This window comes from Phyllobates terribilis, unplaced genomic scaffold (genome assembly GCF_046119375.1).
Source record: "Phyllobates terribilis strain yellow unplaced genomic scaffold, ASM4611937v1 Scaffold_2__4_contigs__length_985480577, whole genome shotgun sequence".
Classification (NCBI taxonomy): Eukaryota; Metazoa; Chordata; class Amphibia; order Anura; family Dendrobatidae; genus Phyllobates; species Phyllobates terribilis.
The window spans coordinates 830,676,975-830,698,409 of record NW_027362762.1 but is presented as its reverse complement, the minus strand read 5'-3'; the positions used below and the strand labels follow the sequence as shown (position 1 = coordinate 830,698,409).

The following is a 21,435-nucleotide window of genomic DNA, read 5'->3' as shown; positions in this document are numbered from 1 at the left end:
GTTGCTTTGATAGCAGCCTTCAGCTCATCTGCATTGTTGGGTCTGGTGTCTCTCATCTTCCTATTGACAATACCCCATAGATTCTCTATAGGGCTAAGGTCAGGCGAGTTTGCTGGCCAATCAAGCACAGTGATACTGTTGTGTGTAAACCAGGTATTGGTACTTTTGGCAGTGTGGACAAGTGCCAAGTACTGCTGGAGAATGAAATTTCCATCTCCAAAAAGCTTGTCGGCAGAGGGAAGCATGAAGTGCTCTAAAATTTCCTGGTAGACGGCTGCGCTGAGTATGATCTTGATAAAACACAGTGGACCTTCACCAACAGATGACATGGCTCCCCAAACCATCACTGATTGTGGAAACTTCACACTAGACCTCAAGCAGCTTGGATTGTGGCCTCTGCACTCTTCCTCCAGACTCTGGGGCCTTGATTTCCAAATTAAATGCAAAATTTACTTTCATCTGAAAATAATACCTTAGACTACTGAGCAACAGTCCAGGTCTTTTTCTCCTTGGCCCAGGTAAGACGCTTCTGGCGTTGTCTATTGGTCATGAGTGGCTTGACACAAGGAATGCGACACTTGTAGCCCATGTCCTGGATATGTCTGTGTGTGGTGGCTCTTGAAGCAATGACTCCAGCAGCAGTTCACTCCTTGTGAATCTCCCCCAAATTTTTGAATGGCCTTTTCTTAACAATCCTTTCAAGGCTGCGGTTATGCCAGTCGCTTGTACATCTTTTTCTACCATACTTTTTCCTTCCACTCAACGTTCCATTAATATGCTGGGATACAGCACTCTGTGAACAGCCAGTTTCTTTAGCAATGACCTGTTGTGGCTTACCCTCCTTGTGGAGTGTGTCAATGACTGCCTTCTGGACATCTGTCAAGTCAGCAGTCTTCCCCATGATTGAAGAGCCTTCTGAAACAGACTAAGGGACCTTTTTAAATGCATACGAAGCCTTTGCAGGTGTTTTTTGTTAATTATTCTAATTTACTGAGATAATGACTTTGTGTATTCATTGTAAGCATAATCATCAACATTAACAGAATAAACACTTCAAATAGATCACTCTGTTTGTAATGACTCTATATAATATATGTTTCACTTTTTGTATTGAAGTACAGAAATAAATTAACTTTTCGATGATATTCTAATTTTGTGAGAAGCACCTGTATATATACACTGTATTGTGCAAAAGATTCGGGAAGGTGTGGAAAAATGCTGAAAAGTAAGAAAGCTTTAAATACGCAAGTGTTAATCATTTATTTTTATCAATTAAAATGCAAGGTGAATGAACAAAAGAGAAATGTAAATCAAATCTATATTTGTTGCTACCAGCCTTTGGCTTCATAAAAGGATCACTTTTTTTAGATACATGTGCACACAGTTTTTGAAGGAACTCAGCAGTGAGGTTGTTCGAAACATCTTGTAGAGCTGTAACCACTGATCTTCTGTGCATGTAGGCTTGTGCACATCCTTATTTTTCTTCATATAATACTAGACAGACTTGCTGACATTGAAATCAGGGCTCTGTGGAGACCAAAGCATCATTTTTAGGACTTCTTGTTTTTCTTTACACTGAAAATAGTTCTTAATTACATTGCCTGTGTGTTTGGGGTCGTTGTCCTGCTACACTGCTACAGAAAAATTTTGTAGCCAACTAGACACCTCTGTGATGGCACTGCATGATGGATAAGTATCTGCCTATTTTTTTCTTAGCATTGAGGACAGTATAAATCCTGTCCAAATTCCCAATTTCATTTGCTGACACTTAACCCCAAACTTGCAAGAACCCTCCACCATGTTTTCCTGTTACCTGCAGACAATCATTATTGTACAGATCGCCAGCATTTTGGCAAACAAACTGCTTTTTGTTACAGCCAAATATTTCACATTTTGACTCATGATCCAAGGAGAGCCTGGAGGGGCGTGACTAGGGACCTCACGAAGTCCAACCTCAGATGCATGGCGGCTTGACGATACCGCGATCTGAGGAGAAACGAGGGAGGCGGGACCAGGTGCTACTCCGGGACTGACCTCGGGTGGATGGTAGCTGATCCCCAAGGGACAGGTGGCAGGAATGGCCAGGAATAGTAGATTGACTAACACCACTGGTATAGTAGAAAAAAGAGAGGGGTCGCTCACTGGTCTATTCGGGTGCTCTGAAGAAAAGAGTAATCTCAATTGAAAAAAGAACTTCGGCACTCCATACATGAAAATATAAGAAATATTGTGTCTAGACTAATGTCACTTTGAAAAATGAAGGTTTTTTGCGCATAATTTGGCCAATTTATGTGTGCCCATCAACCATGACAAGGTCACCTTCGTATGATGGGAAACTACGCTACGCTACCACTGGATATGCCACTCTTGGGCTGTAAGCCTGTATGGACAATATGTCTTTGCTTGGGCTTTTAACCTACAATGTATGGGCTGGTAGAGCTAGTTAAAACCACCTGTGACTGAATGGGAGGGACACATGGTCACAGGTGGTTTTAACTAGCTCTACCAGCCCATACATTGTAGGTTAAAAGCCCAAGCAGAGACATATTGTCCATACAGGCTTACAGCCCAAAAGTGGCATATCCAGTGGTAGCGTAGCGTAGTTTCCCATCATAGGAAGGTGACCTTGTCGTGGTTGATGGGCACACATAAATTGGCCAAATTATGCGCAAAAAACCTTCATTTTTCAAAGTGACATTAGTCTAGACACAATATTTCTTATATTTTCATGTATGGAGTGCCGAAGTTCTTTTTGCAATTGAGATTACTCTTTTCTTCAGAGCACCCGAATAGACCAGTGAGCGACCCCTCTCTTTTCTCTATTAATCATTTTTGGGATCCCGCTCCTGGAGTATTGCAGCAGGTACGTGTTCACACTATTAGAAGTTTGACAGCCTTTTTTCTGACCATGTGTCCCTCCCATTCAGTCACAGGTGGTTTTAACTAGCTCTACCAGCCCATACATTGTAGGTTAAAAGCCCAAGCAAAGACATATTGTCCATACAGGCTTACAGCCCAAGAGTGGCATATCCAGTGGTAGCGTAGCGTAGTTTCCCATCATACGAAGGTGACCTTGTCGTGACCACTGGTATAGTGACTGGCATGCCATACACACGGGCAGGCCGGTACAGGCGAACACGGCTGGTGTACAGGCAGGCAGGTACAGGTGGGCATTTTTTTTGTGACATATTGTACTTCATGATTGTGGTAAAATTTCTTCGATAGCACTTGCGTTTATTTGTGATAAAATCGGAAATTTGGTGAAAATTTTGAAAATTTCGCAATTTTCTAAATTTTAATTTTTATGCCCTTAAATCAGAGAGATATGTTACACAAAATAGTTAATAAATAAAATTTCCCACGTGTCTACTTTACATCAGCACAATTTTGGAACCAAAATTTTTTTTAGTAGGGAGCTATAAGGGTTAAAAGTTTACCAGCGATTTCTCATTTTTACAACAAAATTTACAAAACCATTTTTTTCTAGGGACCACATCACATTTGAAGTGACTTTGAAGGGCCTTTATGACAGAAAATACCCAAAAGTGACACCATTCTAAAAACTGCACCCCTCAAGGTGCTCACAACCACATTCAAGAAGTTTATTAACTCTTCATGTGCTTCACAGGAATTTTTGGAATGTGGAAGAAAAAAATTAACATTTAACTTTTTTCACAAAAATGTTGCTTTAGACCCAAATTTTTTTATTTTCGCAGGGGTAACAGGAAAAAATGGACCCCAAAATTTGTTGTGCAATTTCCCCTGAGCACGCAGATATCCCATATGTGAGGAAAAAACATTGTTTGGGCGCACGGCAGGGCTCGGAAGGGAAGGAGCGCCATTTGACTTTTTGAATGTAAAATTTGCTTGAATAATTAATGGACGCCATGTTGCGTTTGGGGAGCCCCTGATGCGCTGATGTGCCTAAACAGTGGAAACCCCCCACAAGTGACCCCATTTTGGAAACTAGACCCCTTAGGGAACTTATCTAGATGTGTGGTGAGCACCCTGAACTCCCAGGTGCTTCGCAAAAGTTTATAACATTGAGCCGTAAAAATAAAATTTTCACATTTTTTCAACAAAAATGTTTTTCAGCCCCCAATTTTGCATTTTCATAAGGGTAACAGGAGAAATTGTACCATGCAATTTGTTGTGCAATTTCTCCTGAGTAAGCCAATACCCCATTTGTGGGGGAAAACCACTATTTAGACTCACGGCAGGGTTCGGAAGGGAAGGAGTGCTGTTTGACTTTTTGAATGTAAAATTTGCTTGAATAATTAGCGGACGCCATGTTGCGTTTGGAGAGCCCCTGATGTGCCTAAACAGTGGAAACCCCCCACAAGTGACACCATTTTGGAAACTAGACCCCTCAGGGAACTTATCTAGATGTGTGGTAAGCATCTTGAACCCCCAAGTGCTTCACAGAATTTTATAACATGGAGCCGTAAAAATAAAATTTTCACATTTTTCCCACAAAAATGTTTTTCAGCCCCCAGTTTTGCATTTTCATAAGGGTAACAGGAGAAATTGCACCATGCATCTTGTTGTGCAATCTCTCCTGAGTAAGCCGATGCCTCATATGTGGGGGAAAACCACTGTTTGGGCGCACGGCAGGGTTCGGAAGGGAAGGAGCGCCATTTGACTTTTTGAATGTAAAATTTGCTTGAATAATTAGCAGACGCCATGTTGCGTTTGGAGAGCCCCTGATGTGCCTAAACAGTGGAAACCCCCCACAAGTGACCCCATTTTGGAAACTAGACCCCTTAAGGAACTTATCTAGATGTGTGGTGAGCACCCTGAACCCCCAGGTGCTTCACAGAAGTTTATAACATTGAGCCGTAAAAATAAAATGTTCACATTTTTCCCACTAAAATGTTTTTCAGCCCCCAATTTTGTATTTTCATAAGGGTAACAGGTGAAATTGCACCATGCAGTTTGTTGTGCAATTTCTCCTGAGTAGGCAGATACCCCATATGTGGGGGAAAACTACTGCTTGGGCATACGGCAGGGTTCGGAAGGGAAGGAGCACCATTTGACTTTTTGAATGTAAAATTTGCTTGAATAATTAGCGGATGTGCCCCTGATGTGCCTAAACAGTAGAAACCCCCCACAAGTGACACCATTTTGGAAACTAGACCCCTCAGGGAACTTATCTAGATGTGTGGTGAGCACTTTGAACCCCCAAGTGTTTTACAGAAGTTTATAACATGGAGCCGTGAAAATAAAAAAAATAAAACTTTTTCCGCAAAAATTATCTTTTAGCCCCAATTTTTTTATTTTCACAAGGGTAAGAGGAGAAAATGGACCCCAAAAACTGTTGTGCAATTTTTCCTGAGTACGCCAATACCCCATATGTGGGGAAAATACAGTGTTTGGGCGCACGGCAGAGTTCAGAAGGGAAGGAGCACGGTGTGACTTTTTGACCACAAAATTGGCTGGAATTGAGAGCGGATGCCATGTTGCCTTTGGAGAGCCCCTGATGTGCCTAAATAGTGGAAACCCCCCACAAGTGACCCCATTTTGGAAACTACACCCCTCAAGGATTTTATCAAGGGGTATAGTGAACATTTTGAACCCAGAGGTACGACTCAGAATTTGATAACATTAGGTCATCATATTGAATAAGTTGTCATCAGTCTTGAGTGCAAGTGCTCGCTGTTTGAGTTTGCGTCGTGTGCTCAGGTATGCACCAAGTATCGTGGGTGCTCGAGTGAAATGCTCGAGTCCCCGCCCAGCATGTTTCACGGTTGTTAGACACCCAAAAAAAAACATGCGGGGATCGCTCGTGCATGGCAGGCAATCCCCGCAAGGTTTTTTTGGCTGTATAACAGCTGCAAAACATTTGGGGCGGAGACTCAAGCATGTCACTCCAGCACCCACTATAATCGGTGCATACCCGAGCACCCGATGCAAACTCAAGTAGCGAGCACTTGCGCTCAACATTAGTCGCCATATCTTCGTCATTTTTTTTCTTTTCTTCTGAAAAAAGCCCAACCCTAACCCTAGCCCAACCCTTGTCCAACTCTAACCCTAGCCTAACCCTAACCTTAGCCTAACCCTAGCCTAACCCTAACCTAACCCTAGCCTAACCCTAGCACAACCCAAACCCTAGGCCAACCCTAACCCTAGCCGAAGCCTAACATTAGTCGCCATATCTTCGTCATTTTTTTTCTTTTCTTCTGAAAAAAGCCCAACCCTAACCCTAGCCCAACCCTTGTCCAACTCTAACCCTAGCCTAACCCTAACCTTAGCCTAACCCTAGCCTAACCCTAACCTAACCCTAGCCTAACCCTAGCACAACCCAAACCCTAGGCCTACCCTAACCCTAGACGAAGCCTAACCCTAGCCCAACCCTAGCCCAACCCTAACCCTAGCGAAACCCTAACCCAAACCCTAGCACAACCCTAACCCTAGCACAACCCTAACCCAAGCACAACCCTAACCCTAGCCCAACCCTAACCCTAGCCCAACCCCAACCCTAGCCCAACCCCAACCCTAACCCTAACACAACCCTAACCCTAACACAACCCTAACCCTAGCACAACCCTAACCCTAAAGTTTATTTTTTACGCCGTTCCTCGTGCGGTATAAGTGATTAGACGACTTTATTCTTCGGGTTGGTGCGATTACAGCGATACCAGATTTATAGAGGTTTTTTATGATTGACAGCTGTCACACACTAAAAGACGCATTTTTTTGCAGACTAGTTTTTACATCGCCATATTTTGAGAGCTATAATTTTTCCATATTTCGGCCGACAGAGTCATGTTGCAGCTTGTTTTTTGCGGGACAAGTTGACGTTTTTATTGGTACCATTTTCGGGCACGTGACATTTTTGATCGCTTTCTATTCTGATTTTTAGAAGGCAGAATAAACAAAAACCAACAATTCAGGAATTGTTTTTTTGAGTTTTTTTTTATGCCGTTCTACGTGTGGTAAAATTGATAAGGTAGCTTTATTCTTTGGGTCAGTACGTTTATAGCGGTACTATATTTATATATTTTTTTATATTTTGGCGCTTTTACACAATAAAAACTATTTTATAGAAAAAAGAATTGTTTTTGCATCGCTTTGTTCTGAGAGCTATAACTTTTTTATTTTTCGGCCGTTGGAGCTGCATGGTGACTTGTTTTTTGCGGGACAAGATGACGTTTTCAGTGGTACCATTTTTATTTACATTCGTCTTTTTGATCGCGTTTTATTCCATTTTTTGTTTGGCAGTATGATGATAAAACATAGTTTTATGTTTCGTTTTTTATTCATTTTTTTTATCGTGTTCACTAAAGGGGTTAACTAGCAGGACAATTTTATAAGTCAGGTCTTTCCGGATGTGTCAATACCAAATATGTGTACTTTTATTGGTTTATTTTTTTCTCATAAGATTATTTATTTATGGGTACAATATATATATATATATTTTATTTTTTTTTTTTTCATTTTTTTAAATATTTTTATAATTTTTTATTTTTTTTTGCACTTTCTGACATTTTTATTACTTGTTCACATTGTCCCACTATGGGACTTTCACTTTTTACAGCCTAATTGGCTGCATGGCATAGAGAGCAGCAGCTCCCTATGCCATGCAGCCTGTCAGCGCTGCACAGGGAGCAGTTGCTTTGGTCGTGCACTGTGCATGACCAAAGCAACTTCCTGCCTCCTGGTGTCCCGGATATTGTCATGATGACGTCGGGTCACCATGGCAACATTCGGGACCGGACTCAGACGCCGCTGGACGCCGGCAGAGAAGGTAAGTATAGCGCTTACCTCCTCTTGCCACTGGAATGCTGCGATCGAAAGAGAGACAAGTAAAGATGAGAGGATCAATCAAGTCAAATTTCCTGAAATTTGCAGTTTCACATTAGAGATTCGATTTGCGGTTCGGAAAATTTGAACATTTGAACATTTTGAGATTTGATTTGCGGTTCAGAAAAAAAACTTGCCCTGCACTTTTTCCCACACTGCTAAATCAGAGAGCAGACTAACGTCATTTTTCATTGCCATGTGGGCCTCCCCATAATGACCTGAATCTATGACATCTTATGGATTAGCAAACCTTGTATAATGGTGGTCAGTACCTGGGACTTCAAAGATCAGCGGCTCCCAGCAGGGCACAGTTTGTACAGCAGAGTGGTTTCTCCAGAATCACTGCCTGTAGAGTCCAAACTCTTATTTGCAGTGAGGTCTACTCTCTTGCCTGTAGAGTGTAAATTTTTATAATTATCATGGTTCTCTATCTCTCTTCTGTGCAGTAGAGTGTAAGCTAATGGTCAGTGGGATTCTCTCTCTCATGTAGAGTGTAAACTCTTATAATCAGCATGATCCTTTTGCTCTCTCTTCTGCAGAGTGTAAGCTCTTATGATCAGCAGGGTCGTCTCTCTCTGTCTCTGTCATGTAGAGTGTAAGCTCTTATAGACAGCAGGTTTCTCGCTAGCTCCTTTCCCCCACGTGTATTTTACAAGCAATTACAAGCATTCCAGTATTGAGATTCACGCAAAATTTTTCACCGGGAATTTAGTTTTTGGGGAAAATTTAGCAAAGTTGGCGAAGTCGAATTTCAGAAGATCTGCTTATCTCTAGAGACGAGGTCTGTAACGCCGCAGTTCATGGTAGCATGTTTAGATACAGTAGCACAAGCAAAATGTGGTCTTGATGGTTTGTGATCCCAAGTGCATTCAACGTGGCAGAACATTCCTCAGACAATCACTAATAACCTCATTGATAGCAGCCAAGATGTATAAATGTGTGTATTATTTATTTATTATGCATTGCTTATATAGCACTATCACATTCCGCAGCGCTTTACTTATATTATTATTATTGCTGTCTCCAATGGGGCTCACAATCTACATTCCCTATCAGTATGTCTTTGGAGTGTGGGAGGAAACCAGAGAACCCGGAGGAAACCCACGCAAACACAGGGAGAACATACAAACTCCTTGCAGATGTTGTCCTTGGTGGGATTTGAACCCAGGACTCCATCACTGCAGTGCTAACCACTGAGCCACCGTGTTCTGCATATGGCTCTCATACTCGATTCTGAATGCCTTCCTCTGAATTGAGATGTTTTGAAAATTTTATTTCCATTTTTTTTTAGATCATTTGCATATCATTAACATGTCTATCAATAATGTGATTTCCAGAACTTCATTATTGATGTTGCAATTTCGATATTGAGGAGTGTATAATATATATATATATTTTTTTCATGTTATTATAAAGTCAATACATAAATAATATACCTGGCTGAAAATTCTTGGTTATCCATGAGATAACGATGGCATTATCTCCAAAAAGACAACTAGGTGGCCATCAGGCCAATTGCTCTTCAGACCATGATGTTATGTAATAATGTATTTAAAGCTTTTTTTTGGAAGATTATGTTGAACTCACAGATTTGGTAAACTGCCCTTGTCCTTTTATTTTGATAACTGATCTTCTCCATGCTACCTAGGATGTAAGACTAATGTAGTGGTGCAAGTAAGAAAAGGTAAAGAGATCAAGATCAAGAAATATTTGCAGGTTCTGAAATTTTGTACGCATTACAGATGTTCAGGAAGTGAAGGGTCAAAATAAACTCAAGTTTAAGACTTGTAAAAGTATGCAAATTATATCAATATGTATTTAACGAAGGACTATTGTAACAGTAATACTCCGCAGAGCTGTAAGAAGGTGAGCATAAAAATAATTTAAAACATAAAGCTAAATAGATCACATATACAGTATGTATAGGTCATATATAATACAAACAATATTTAAGTATAATTTCCATAAAATCACAAATGGTTACATTACATTTAGGGATGGTCAAACAAAACATTGGCATATTAGAACATTTTAAAAAAATGCTATTTTTTCACAAGGTGGTACCGCTAATTACTTGTAATACTAATGTACAATAAATCATTGTAATATTTTACATGGCTCTATCACGAGGAGAAAGATCTAAACAAGTAATTTAGCATCTCCAATATGCAGCACCCAGAGTTTGTGAAGGGGAGGATGCTGTAAACTGCGATTGGCATCCAAATGAAAACAATATTGGGGAGGAACATTATGAGTCGGTAGTCAACTGCTCTAAACCAATCACCTCCAGTGGATGTGTTTTCAGTAATTCTGAAAGGAAGTTCTCTCGCCATTCTGTTTTTCTTTTTTTTTGCATCTGTAAATTAGGATCTTTTTGTACTATTTATTTAAACCTGAATGATGCGTATTGCTCTGCTCATAATATCTGTTTCATTTAATTCTGTAGTGTTTACTGTGATTGCTTAGGGGCGATCTAAATGAAATATTTAAATATATGTATTAATAAGGGCTTTGATGGCTTTCTTGATATATAAAATATTACAGGTTATGAATACTATAGTCTTGAGATGGGATATTGATCCAGTTAACTAGTCTGATTACCATATCTAAAGTTTGGAAGGAATTTTTTACTTAATATGGGGCATCTTTTTCATAGTATTTTTGCCTTCCTCTGGATCAATGTGTTAGCTTGTAGGTTGAACTCGATGCTCTTGTGCCTTCTTAAAATGATTAAACTCTGAAAAATATAAAAAGAAACATGCCATAAAGCATTAAGTAAAAAATAAGCATTTTATATAATCTAGCAACCAGGGCTGTGGAGTCAGTAAGCCAAACCACCGACTCCGACTCCAACTCCGACTTCACGACTCCGACCCCACAGCTCGGCCTCACTATAGCCCATGTACATAAAGTGCTGCACAGATTCATCTCAACTAAAAGCCGAGATCCTTAGATCAGAAACAGAACAGACATTTATAGAACGTTTCATAACTTTCCCAAATTCTTATAAAAAAATTTACAGCACATCCTGCATTGTACTAATGAACCCAATTTATTATATATTTTAGGAGTCGGAGTCGGTCCATTTTATACCGACTCAGACTCCATCAAAATGGACACCGACTCCGATTAAATCTACTCCGTCTCCATACTTATATTCTGGATACTAGGTGAAGCCTAGTTTTATGAATTTTTATTTAATAAATTTAGGATTAATGATAGAATGGGTATAGCAGTGGAAATTCTTTGTAATTCAACTGTTTACTGTTGTAAAATACAGTATATTCGATTTTTGTTATTGGATAAACAATTTTAAGGGAATCTAGTAGTAATCTTATTTCGATGTGGGCTCGCAAACAATCACCACCCTACCCCATTATCTGATGTTAAGTCAAGGATTCATCATAAAGCAGATATTGCAATGTGAAAGCAGTACCTTAATTATATACCATATATAAATCTCCTGGTCTACCATGTCTCCATATATATGGAATAATAAATTGCTACAATGAAATAAATAAATTTGAAACTTTTTTGAACTCTGTATTTTAATATCAGCCTACAAAGAACTAAGGATTTGAATGAAAACATATTACAAATTTAAAGTTATTTTGATAAAGTCATAAAAGTAATCATTGTGATTTTCCTTTTTCATAGGAACTGGTGCCAGTTCACAGTGACAAAAACAGTAACCTGCCAAGTACAGAATGGATCTGAGACTGTCGTGCAGAGGGTGTACCAGAGTTGCAGATGGCCCGGACCCTGCACAAATCTTGTTAGGTAAAAATATGGTCTAAACATATGCCCACTTATCACTGTTATCTTAAAGAAGAGTCTCGCTATAGTTGCTCGATGACAGTTCATAGTCTGTTTTCTTAGCCATAAAAGTAGTTAAAGGGGTTTTCCCATGAACAAAGTACATTTTAATCAATAGATCTTGGAATAATAATAATTTCCACAATTGAATGTGTTAAAAAAAATGTTCCTGTGCTGAGATAATCTTATAAATGTGCCCCTGCTGTGTACTGTGTGATGGCTGTGTCTGACCGTGCAGGAACATGGTCTGATCATACCATGGCTCTTGGGCAGGTGAGGAAACAAAAGAGTATACAGATATTACAGCATGGGATCACAGTTGCTGCTTTCTGTAAGGCAAAGCATGTTTAAAAACAAGCAGAAAATCTTTATCTCACAAAAGAATCAGCTGTGATCCCCTGCTGTAATGTCTGTATACTCTTTTGTTTCCTCACCTGCCCAGGAGCTGTGGTATGATCAGACCATGTTCCTGCACGGTCAGACACAGCCATTACACAGTACACAGCAGGGGCACATTTCTGAGATTATCTTAACACAGGAAAAAATGTTTTAACACATCCAATTGTGGAAATTATTATTATTCCAAGATCTATTGATTAAAATGTACTTTGTTCATGGGACAAAACTTTTAACCCCTTTACGACCTTAAATTCTCCGTTTTTGCATTTTCGTTTTTTGCTCCCCTTGTTCCCAGAGCCATAGCGTTTTTATTTTTTGGGCAATATGGCCATGTGAGGGCTTATTTTTGCGGTATGAGTTGTACTTTTAAATGCCATTACTAGTTTTACCATATCGTGTACTGGAAAACGGGAAAAAAATTCCAAGTGCGGTGAAATTGCTAAAAAAATGCAATTCCATTGTTGTTTTTTTTTTTTTCCTTTCCACGTTCACTGGATGCTAAAACTGACCTGCCATCATTATTCTCCAGGTCATTACGAGTTCGTAGACACCAAACATGTATAGGTTCTTTTTTATTTAAGTGGTGAAAAAAAAATTCAAAGTTTGCAAAAAAAAAAAAGGCGCCATTTTCCGAGACCCGTAGCGTCTCCATTTTTTGGGATCTGGGGCAGAGTGAGGGCTTATTTTTTGTGTGCCAGGCTGATGTTTTTATTGATACCATTTTGGGGTAGATGCGTTTTGATCGCCCGTTATTGCATTTTATTGCAATGCTGCGAATGGGGCAAAAGGGAGGTGATTTAAACTTTTATATTTTTTGAATTTTTTTAATATTTTTAAAAACATTTTATTTACACTTTTTGCTTGCTTCTATAGTCTCCATAGGAGACAAGAAGCAGCAACTGTCTAATCGCCTCTGCTACATAGAGGTGATGAGCAGATCACCTCTATGTAGCATAAATGCTCCTGTACTATGAGCGCCGACCACTAGGTGGCGCTCATAGCGATCAGTACATGACAACTACTGGGGTCTGCTGCAGACCCAGGGTTGTCATGCCCACCCATCAGTGACCCACGATCACGTGACGGGGTCACCGATGGGCGGGGTAAGTGACGCACTGTTAAATGCCGCTGTCAGAGATTGACAGCGGCATTTAACTGGTTAACAGCCGTGGGTGGATCGCGATTCCACCCGCGGCTGTCGCGGGCACATGTCAGCTGTAAGAATCAGCTGAAATGTGCCCAGTTCAGTTCGGGCTCAGCGCCGGAGCCCGTACTGAACCGGGGGTGATGGCCTGGTGCGTACTAATACTCCCCAGACCAATAAGAGGTTAAAGGGAATCTGTCACCCCCTGGGACGAATATAACCTATCAATATGGGGCAGGTGATAGAAATGTTAAACTAGACTTACATGTATGCCTCATATTAATGGTCTTGTTGTGAAATAGTTTTTTATATCTTTATGCTTATGGTTTATGGAGGGGGGTGGCATTATAATGAAGAGAGGAGGAGGGAATTTCCTCCGGGCCCGGGGTCAAGAAGGAGTCATTAACATAAATATATAAAATACGATTTGACAGCAACAAGACCATTAATATGAGGCATACAGGTAGGAATAGTTTAACATTTCTATCACCTGTATGCCCATATTAATAGGTTACCTATATACGTCCCAGGGGGTGACAGATTCCCTTTAAGGTACGTAATGGAAGTAAGTCTACTGAATCACAGCCGAGGACAGGAGATTCTGAAATACTGACAGATCATCACAATGTGTTTGCAGCAATGTAAGATGTCAACTCTATAAGGACTGCATGTGGTAATTTTACCAAGTTGGGTAACTTAAACAGGCCCCCCCAGCTATCATGTGTCTAGACTCATTAAAGGGAATCTCTCATGTCCTCAAAAGTTATTAACCTGCAAATATAGGGTTAATCTACAGGTTAATAGCATTCCAATGCTGTCTGTCCACCTTACTGAAAGTATGCCCACCAAGAGAAAATTAACTAAACTCTTCCTGGGAGCTGTTGGCTTTCTGTCATAGAGGCTTGCAGGAGCAGCTTCAGTCATTGTTCAGTTCACATTGAGCTGCTTCTGTTAACACGTCCCAGTGCATTGATTGACAGCCAGTAGTGATGAGCAAGCATGTTCGCTACTGCTCGGTGCTCGCCCGAGCATCTCACTGCTCGTCATGCTCGGCGCTCGCCGAGTATTTCTGGGGTTGCTCCACGGGAGCTCGGGTCTCCTCCCTGCATGTTTGGCGCTCTTTAGAGAGCCAATGAACATGCAGAGATTGCCTGCCACTCACTGTAATGCCGTAGCCATGTTGGTTGTGGCATTACAGTGATTGGCTGGCCGCACAGCGCCATCAGGTCTATATCAGACCTAGCGCCGCCATGCTAGTCACAGTCACTCCGGAATCAGACAGTGTAGGGAGAGATGCTGCTGAGATCGGGAAAGATTTGCTTGTTTCTAGTTAGTGTATGTGTACAGACTATATTAGAGACACATATCCATCTCAACAAACAGTCCTTCTGAGGACTAATCAATCTGCAGAGATATCAGGCAGGCAGTGTACAACCCCTGGCAAAAATTATGGAATCACCGGGCTCGGAGGATGTTCATTCAGTTGTTTAATGTTGTTGAAAAAAAGCAGATCACAGACATGGCACAAAACTAAAGTCATTTCAAATGGCAACTTTAGGGCTTTAAGAAACACTAAAAGAAATCAAGATTAAAAATGTGGTACTCAGTAAGGGTAATTTTTTTCAGACCAAGCAGAGGGGAAAAATTATGGAATCACTCAATTCAGAGGAAAAAATTATGGAATCATGAAAAACAAACACACAATAGAACACTCCAGTACATCATTGGTATTTTGTTGTACCACCTCTGGCTTTAATAACAGCTTGCAGTCTCTGAGGCATGGACTTAATGAGTGACAAAAAGTACTCTTCATCAATCTGGCTCCAACTTTCTCTGATTGCTGTTGCCAGATCAGCTTTGCAGGTTGGATCCTTGTCATGGACTATTTTCTTCAACTTCCACCAAATATTTTCAATTGGATTGAGATCCGGACTATTTGCAGGCCATAACATTGACCTTATGTGTCTTCTTCAAGGAATGTTTTCACAGTTTTTGCTCTATGGCAGTATGCATTATCATCTTGAAAAATGATGTCATCATCCCCAAACATCCTTTCAATTGATGGGATAAGAAATCTGTTCAAAATATCAATGCAAACTTGGGCATTTATTGAAGATGTAATGACAGCCATCTCCCCAGTGCCTTTACCTGACATGCAGCCCCATATCATCAGTGACTGTGTAAATTTGCATGTTCTTTTCATGCAGTCATCTTTATAAATCTCATTGGAACGGCACCAAACAAAAGTTCCAGCATCATCACCTTGCCCAATGCAGATTCGCAATTCATCACTGAATATGACTTTCAACCAGTCATCCACAGTCCACGATTGCTTTTCCTTAGCCCATTGTAACCTTGTTTTGTTCTGTTTAGGTGTTAATGATGGCTTATGTTTAGCTTTTATGTATGTAAATCCCATTTCCTTTAGGTGGTTTCTTACAGTTCGGTCACAGACATTGACTCCAGTTTCCTCCCATTCATTCCTCATTTGTTTTGTTGTGCAATTCCTGTTTTGGAGACTTATTGCTTTAAGTTGCCGGTCTTGATGCTTTGATGTCTTCCTTGGTCTACCAGAATGTTTGCCTTTAATAACCTTCCCATGTTGTTTGTATTTGGTCCAGATTTTAGACACAGCTGACTGTGAACAACCAACATATTTTGCAACATTGCGTGATGATTTACCTTCTTTTAAGAGTTTGATAATCCTCTCCTTTGTTTCAATTGACATCTCTCCTGTTGGAGCCATGATTCATGTCAGTCCACTTGGTGCGACAGCTCTCCAAGGTGTGATCACTCCTTTTTAGATGCAGACTTAACGAGCAGATCTAATTTGATGCAGGTGTTAGTTTTGGAAATGAAAATTTACAGGATGATTCCATAATTTGTTCGTCTGAATTGAGTGATTCCATAATTTTTTCCCTCTGCTTGGTCTGAAAAAAATTACCCTTACTGAGTACCACATTTTTAATCTTGATTTCTTTTAGTGTTTCTTAAAGTTGCCATTTGAAATTACTTTAGTTTTGTGCCATGTCTGTGATCTGCTTTTTTTCAACAACAATAAACAACTGAATGAACATCCTCCGAGCCCGGTGATTCCATAATTTTTGCCAGGGGTTGTATATAGGCAGGCAGGGTATATAGCAGACAGCAGTGCACATAGCACAAGAGGCTCCATTCCAGTTCTGCCTTCTGCTGCTGTTAGATATTTCTAGACAAAGGCCCAGGTCTCAGGGGCCAGGAATAATTTTTTTTGTATCTTAATCCTCATTATTTGCTTAAAAAGCATTCCAGAGAACACCTTTTTCTGCGCCATTTGCTTGTTGGCACTGCAGAATACAGCCAGGTCCTTTCCATATTACAGCCCTAAAAATCCAGCTATTTAAAACTGTGTTTTCTCCGTCACACAGATCACATATACGTATTCAGAAAATACTGCCATTTCTGGCCTCCATAAAAAATTTTTTCGGTGTGTCAGCAAAGTTTTTGACACCGGTTTGCTGTTCAAAACAGTTACCTACAGGCCAGGTATTTAAAACTCTGTTTTCTACATCAAACGGATTACATATACATTTTCAGAAAATACTGCCATTTCTGGCCTCCATTAAAAATTTGTTTCAGTGTGTCAGTGAAGCAATTGACACCAGATTGCTGTTCAAAACAGTTACCTACAGGCCAGGCATTTAAAACTGTGTTTTATACATCACACGGATCACATATACGTTTTCAGAAAGTACTGCCATTTCTGATCTTCATTAAAAATTTGTTGCAGTGTGTCAGTGAAGCAATTGACACCAGATTGCTGTTCAAAACAGTTACCTACAGGCCAGGTATTTAAAACTGTGTTTTCTGCGTCACACGGATCACATATACGTTTTCAGAAAATACTGCCATTTCTGGCCTCCATTAAAAATTTGTTTCAGTGTGTCAGTGAAGCAATTGACACCAGATTGCTGTTCAAAATAGTTACCTACAGGCCAGGTATTTAAAACTGTGTTTTTTGCATCACACGGATCACATATACGTTTTCAGAAAATACTGCCTTTTCTGGCCTCCATTAAAAATTTGTTTCAGTGTGTCAGTGAAGCAATCGACACCAGATTGCTGTTCCAAATAGTTACCTACAGGCCAGGTATTTAAAACTGTGTTTTCTGCATCACACGAATCACATATACTTTTTCAGAAGATACTGCCATTTCTGGCCTCCATTAAAAAAATTTTCAGTGTGTCAGCAAAGTTTTTGACACCAGATTGCTGTTCAAAACAGTTACCTACAGGCCAGGTATTTAAAACTGTGTTTTCTCCGTCACACGGATTACATATACGTTTTCAGAAAATACTGCCATTTCTGGCCTCCATTAAAAATTTGTTTCAGTGTGTCAGTGAAGCAATTGACACCAGATTGCTGTTCAAAATAGTTACCTACAGGCCAGGTATTTAAAACTGTGTTTTCTGCATCACACGGATCACATATACGTTTTCAGAAAATACTGCCATTTCTGGCCTCCATTAAAAATTTGTTTCAGTGTGTCAGTGAAGCAATTGACACCAGATTGCTGTTCAAAACAGTTACCTACAGGCCAGGCATTTAAAACTGTGGTTTTTTTTGTCACACGGATCACATATGCGTTTTCAGAAAATACTGCCATTTCTGGCCTCCATTAAAAATTTGTTTCAGTGTGTCAGTGAAGCAATTGACACCAGATTGCTGTTCAAAACAGTTACCTACATGCCAGGCATTTAAAACTGTGTTTTTTTTCGTCACACGGATCACATATGCGTTTTCAGAAAATACTGCCATTTCTGGCCTCCATTAAAAATTTGTTTCAGTGTGTCAGTGAAGCAATTGACACCAGATTGCTGTTGAAAACAGTTACCTACAGGCCAGGTATTTAAAACTGTGCTTTCTGCATCACACGGACCACATATACGTTTTCAGAAAATACCGCCATTTCTGGCCTCCATTAAAAATTTGTTTCAGTGTGTCAGTGAAGCAATTGACACCAGATTGCTGCTCAAAATAGTTACCTTCAGGCCAGGTATTTAAAACTGTGTTTTCTGCATCACACGGATCACATTTACGTTTTCAGAAGATGCTGCCATTTCTGGCCTCCGTTAAATTTTTTTTTCAGTGTGTCAGCAAAGTTTTTGACACCAGATTGCTGTTCAAAACAGTTACCTACAGGCCAGGTATTTAAAACTGTGTTTTCTCCATCACACGGATTACATATAAGTTTTCAGAAAATACTGCCATTTCTGGCCTCCATTAAAAATTTATTTCAGTGTGTCAGTGAAGCAATTGACACCAGATTGCTGTTCAAAATAGTTACCTACAGGCCAGGTATTTAAAACTGTGTTTTCCGCATCACACGGATCAGATTAACGTTTTCAGAAGATACTGCCATTTCTGGCCTTCATTAAAAAAAATTTCAGAGCGTCAGCAAAGTTTTTGACATCAGTTTGCTGTTCAAAACAGTTACCTACAGGCCAGGTAATTAAAACTGTGTTTTCTCCGTCACACGGATTACATATACTTTTTCAGAAAATACTGCCATTTCTGGCCTCCATTAAAAATTTGCTTCATTGTGTCAGTGAAGCAATTGACACCAGATTGCTGTTCAAAATAGTTACCTACAGCCAGGTATTTAAAACTGTGTTTTCTCCGTCACACTGATCACATATGCGTTTTCAGAAATTACTGCCATTTCTGGCCTCCATTAAAAAAATTTTCAGTGTGTCAATGAAGCAATTGACACCAGTCTGCTGTTCAAAATAGTTACCTACAGGCCAGGTATTTAAAACTGTGTTTTCCGCATCACACGGATCAGATTAACGTTTTCAGAAGATACTGCCATTTCTGGCCTTCATTAAAAAAAATTTCAGAGCGTCAGCAAAGTTTTTGACATCAGATTGCTGTTCAAAACAGTTACCTACAGGCCAGGTAATTAAAACTGTGTTTTCTCCGTCACACGGATTACATATACTTTTTCAGAAAATACTGCCATTTCTGGCCTCCATTAAAAATTTGCTTCATTGTGTCAGTGAAGCAATTGACACCAGATTGCTGTTCAAAATAGTTACCTACAGCCAGGTATTTAAAACTGTGTTTTCTCCGTCACACTGATCACATATGCGTTTTCAGAAATTACTGCCATTTCTGGCCTCCATTAAAAAAATTTTCAGTGTGTCAATGAAGCAATTGACACCAGTCTGCTGTTCAAAATAGTTACCTACAGGCCAGGTATTTAAAACTGTGTTTTCCGCATCACACGGATCAGATTAACGTTTTCAGAAGATACTGCCATTTCTGGCCTTCATTAAAAAAAATTTCAGAGCGTCAGCAAAGTTTTTGACATCAGATTGCTGTTCAAAACAGTTACCTACAGGCCAGGTAATTAAAACTGTGTTTTCTCCGTCACACGGATTACATATACTTTTTCAGAAAATACTGCCATTTCTGGCCTCCATTAAAAATTTGCTTCATTGTGTCAGTGAAGCAATTGACACCAGATTGCTGTTCAAAATAGTTACCTACAGCCAGGTATTTAAAACTGTGTTTTCTCCGTCACACTGATCACATATGCGTTTTCAGAAATTACTGCCATTTCTGGCCTCCATTAAAAAAATTTTCAGTGTGTCAATGAAGCAATTGACACCAGTCTGCTGTTCAAAATAGTTACCTACAGGTCAGGTATTTAAAACTGTGGTTTGTCCGTCACACGGATCACATATAAGTTCGCTCCAAATTCAGTCATTTGTTGTGAGCGTGGAAGATATTGTCCTCCATTTAAAATGGGCAAGGCACGTGGGAGGAGACGGGGAACTGGACGTGATGGTGATGATGGTGCATGCCACAACAAACACCCACATCTTCTCGCTCGATATTCATTAATAGGGGACTGCAGAACACCACTATTGAACACAGAGCAGTGTCAAAAGGTTATTGGTTGGATAGCAGATAATGCTTCCAGTCACTTAGCCACCACCACCACCACCTTGTCTTCCACACGGTCAAGTCTCAGTAGCTGCGAGTCTGGACCGCATATTCCTCACCCTGAACCTCCTTCCTCCCACAATGCCGAGTGCCCAGAGACAACTGATCCCACACTTGGACACTCCAAAGAGCTGTTTACTTTCCTATTTATAGATTCGGGCCTCTCGCCCAGTCCACTTGAAGAGGGGCAAGAGGAGATCGCATGTAGCGATGCCCAAATATTTGAGCAGCCACGGTGACACGAAGGCGACAGTGGGAAAGTGTCCCAAGAAGTGGACGACGATGAGACACAATTGCCAGAAAGTCAGGAGGAGGACCAGAGTGCAGAAGTGGAAGACGAGGTGGTGGATGATATAGTAACTGACCCAACCTGGCAGGAGGACATGCAGAGCGAGGAGAGCAGCACACAGGGGGAGGGAGGCAGAGCATCCCAACTGGCAGAAAAAAGCAGTGTGTTGGCCGTAGAAAGAAGGCAGGCAACCGCTCCCCGTAACACCAACATGAAGGAAGTTGACAATACTACTGTTAGGTCTTCCGGAGTCTGGTTGTTTATTTAAAAACTCTGCCGATAACCCCAAAAGGCCACTTGCACCACCTGCGAGGCCAGCATCAGCAGGGGTGGCAAAACGACCAGCCTGACCACCATCAGCATGATCAGGCACATGGCAGCAAAGCACCCGACTTTGTGGGCCGAACCCCAGGGTCCAGGAACAGTGTTTGCGGGTGGCACCATTGCTTCTTCTGCTGTTGTGCATGCAAGCCAATCCCCTGTCCATGGTGCATGCAAAGATGCCTCCTGCGATGCAGCTGTCATTGCACACTCTCAAGTAGCAGCATCAGGAAGCACGTCAACGTCCTTGTCCCAGCTCAGCGTTCAGTTGTCCATACCGCAGTCCTTGGAATGCAAGCTCAAATACGCAGCCAATGCCCCACAGGCCACAGTACTAACTTCCCACATTTCACGAGTGCTTGCGCTCGAAATGTTGCCTTTTAGGCTCATGGAGACGGACGCATTCCGCAACCTGATGGCTGCGGCCGTTCCTCGGTACTCGGTCCCCAGCCGCCGCTATTTCTCCCGGTGTGCCGTCCCCGCATTACACAAGCACGTGTCACAAAACATTAGCCGTGCCTTCAACAACGCAGTTACTGGGAAAGTCCACCTAACCACGAACACGTGGACAAGTGCTTGTACGCAGGGGCGGTACATCCGGTGACGCCACACTGGGATAACATATTGGAAGCCGGGACCCAGTTGGACCTTGGGACAGAACACATCCTCCCG

The 21,435-nt window shown here is 40.9% G+C and overlaps 1 protein-coding gene across 3 annotated transcripts in view; it reads left to right on the top strand.

The window, feature by feature from the left end:
• COL26A1 (collagen type XXVI alpha 1 chain) overlaps positions 1 to 21,435 on the top strand; it is a 757,193-nt gene that overhangs the window by 130,397 nt on the left and 605,361 nt on the right. For all 3 annotated transcript variants that reach the window (XM_073667773.1, XM_073667772.1, XM_073667771.1), the window contains exon 2: positions 11,461 to 11,583. In XM_073667773.1, coding sequence (XP_073523874.1) covers positions 11,461 to 11,583 — 123 coding nt within the window. The remainder of the gene's footprint in view (positions 1 to 11,460; positions 11,584 to 21,435) is intronic.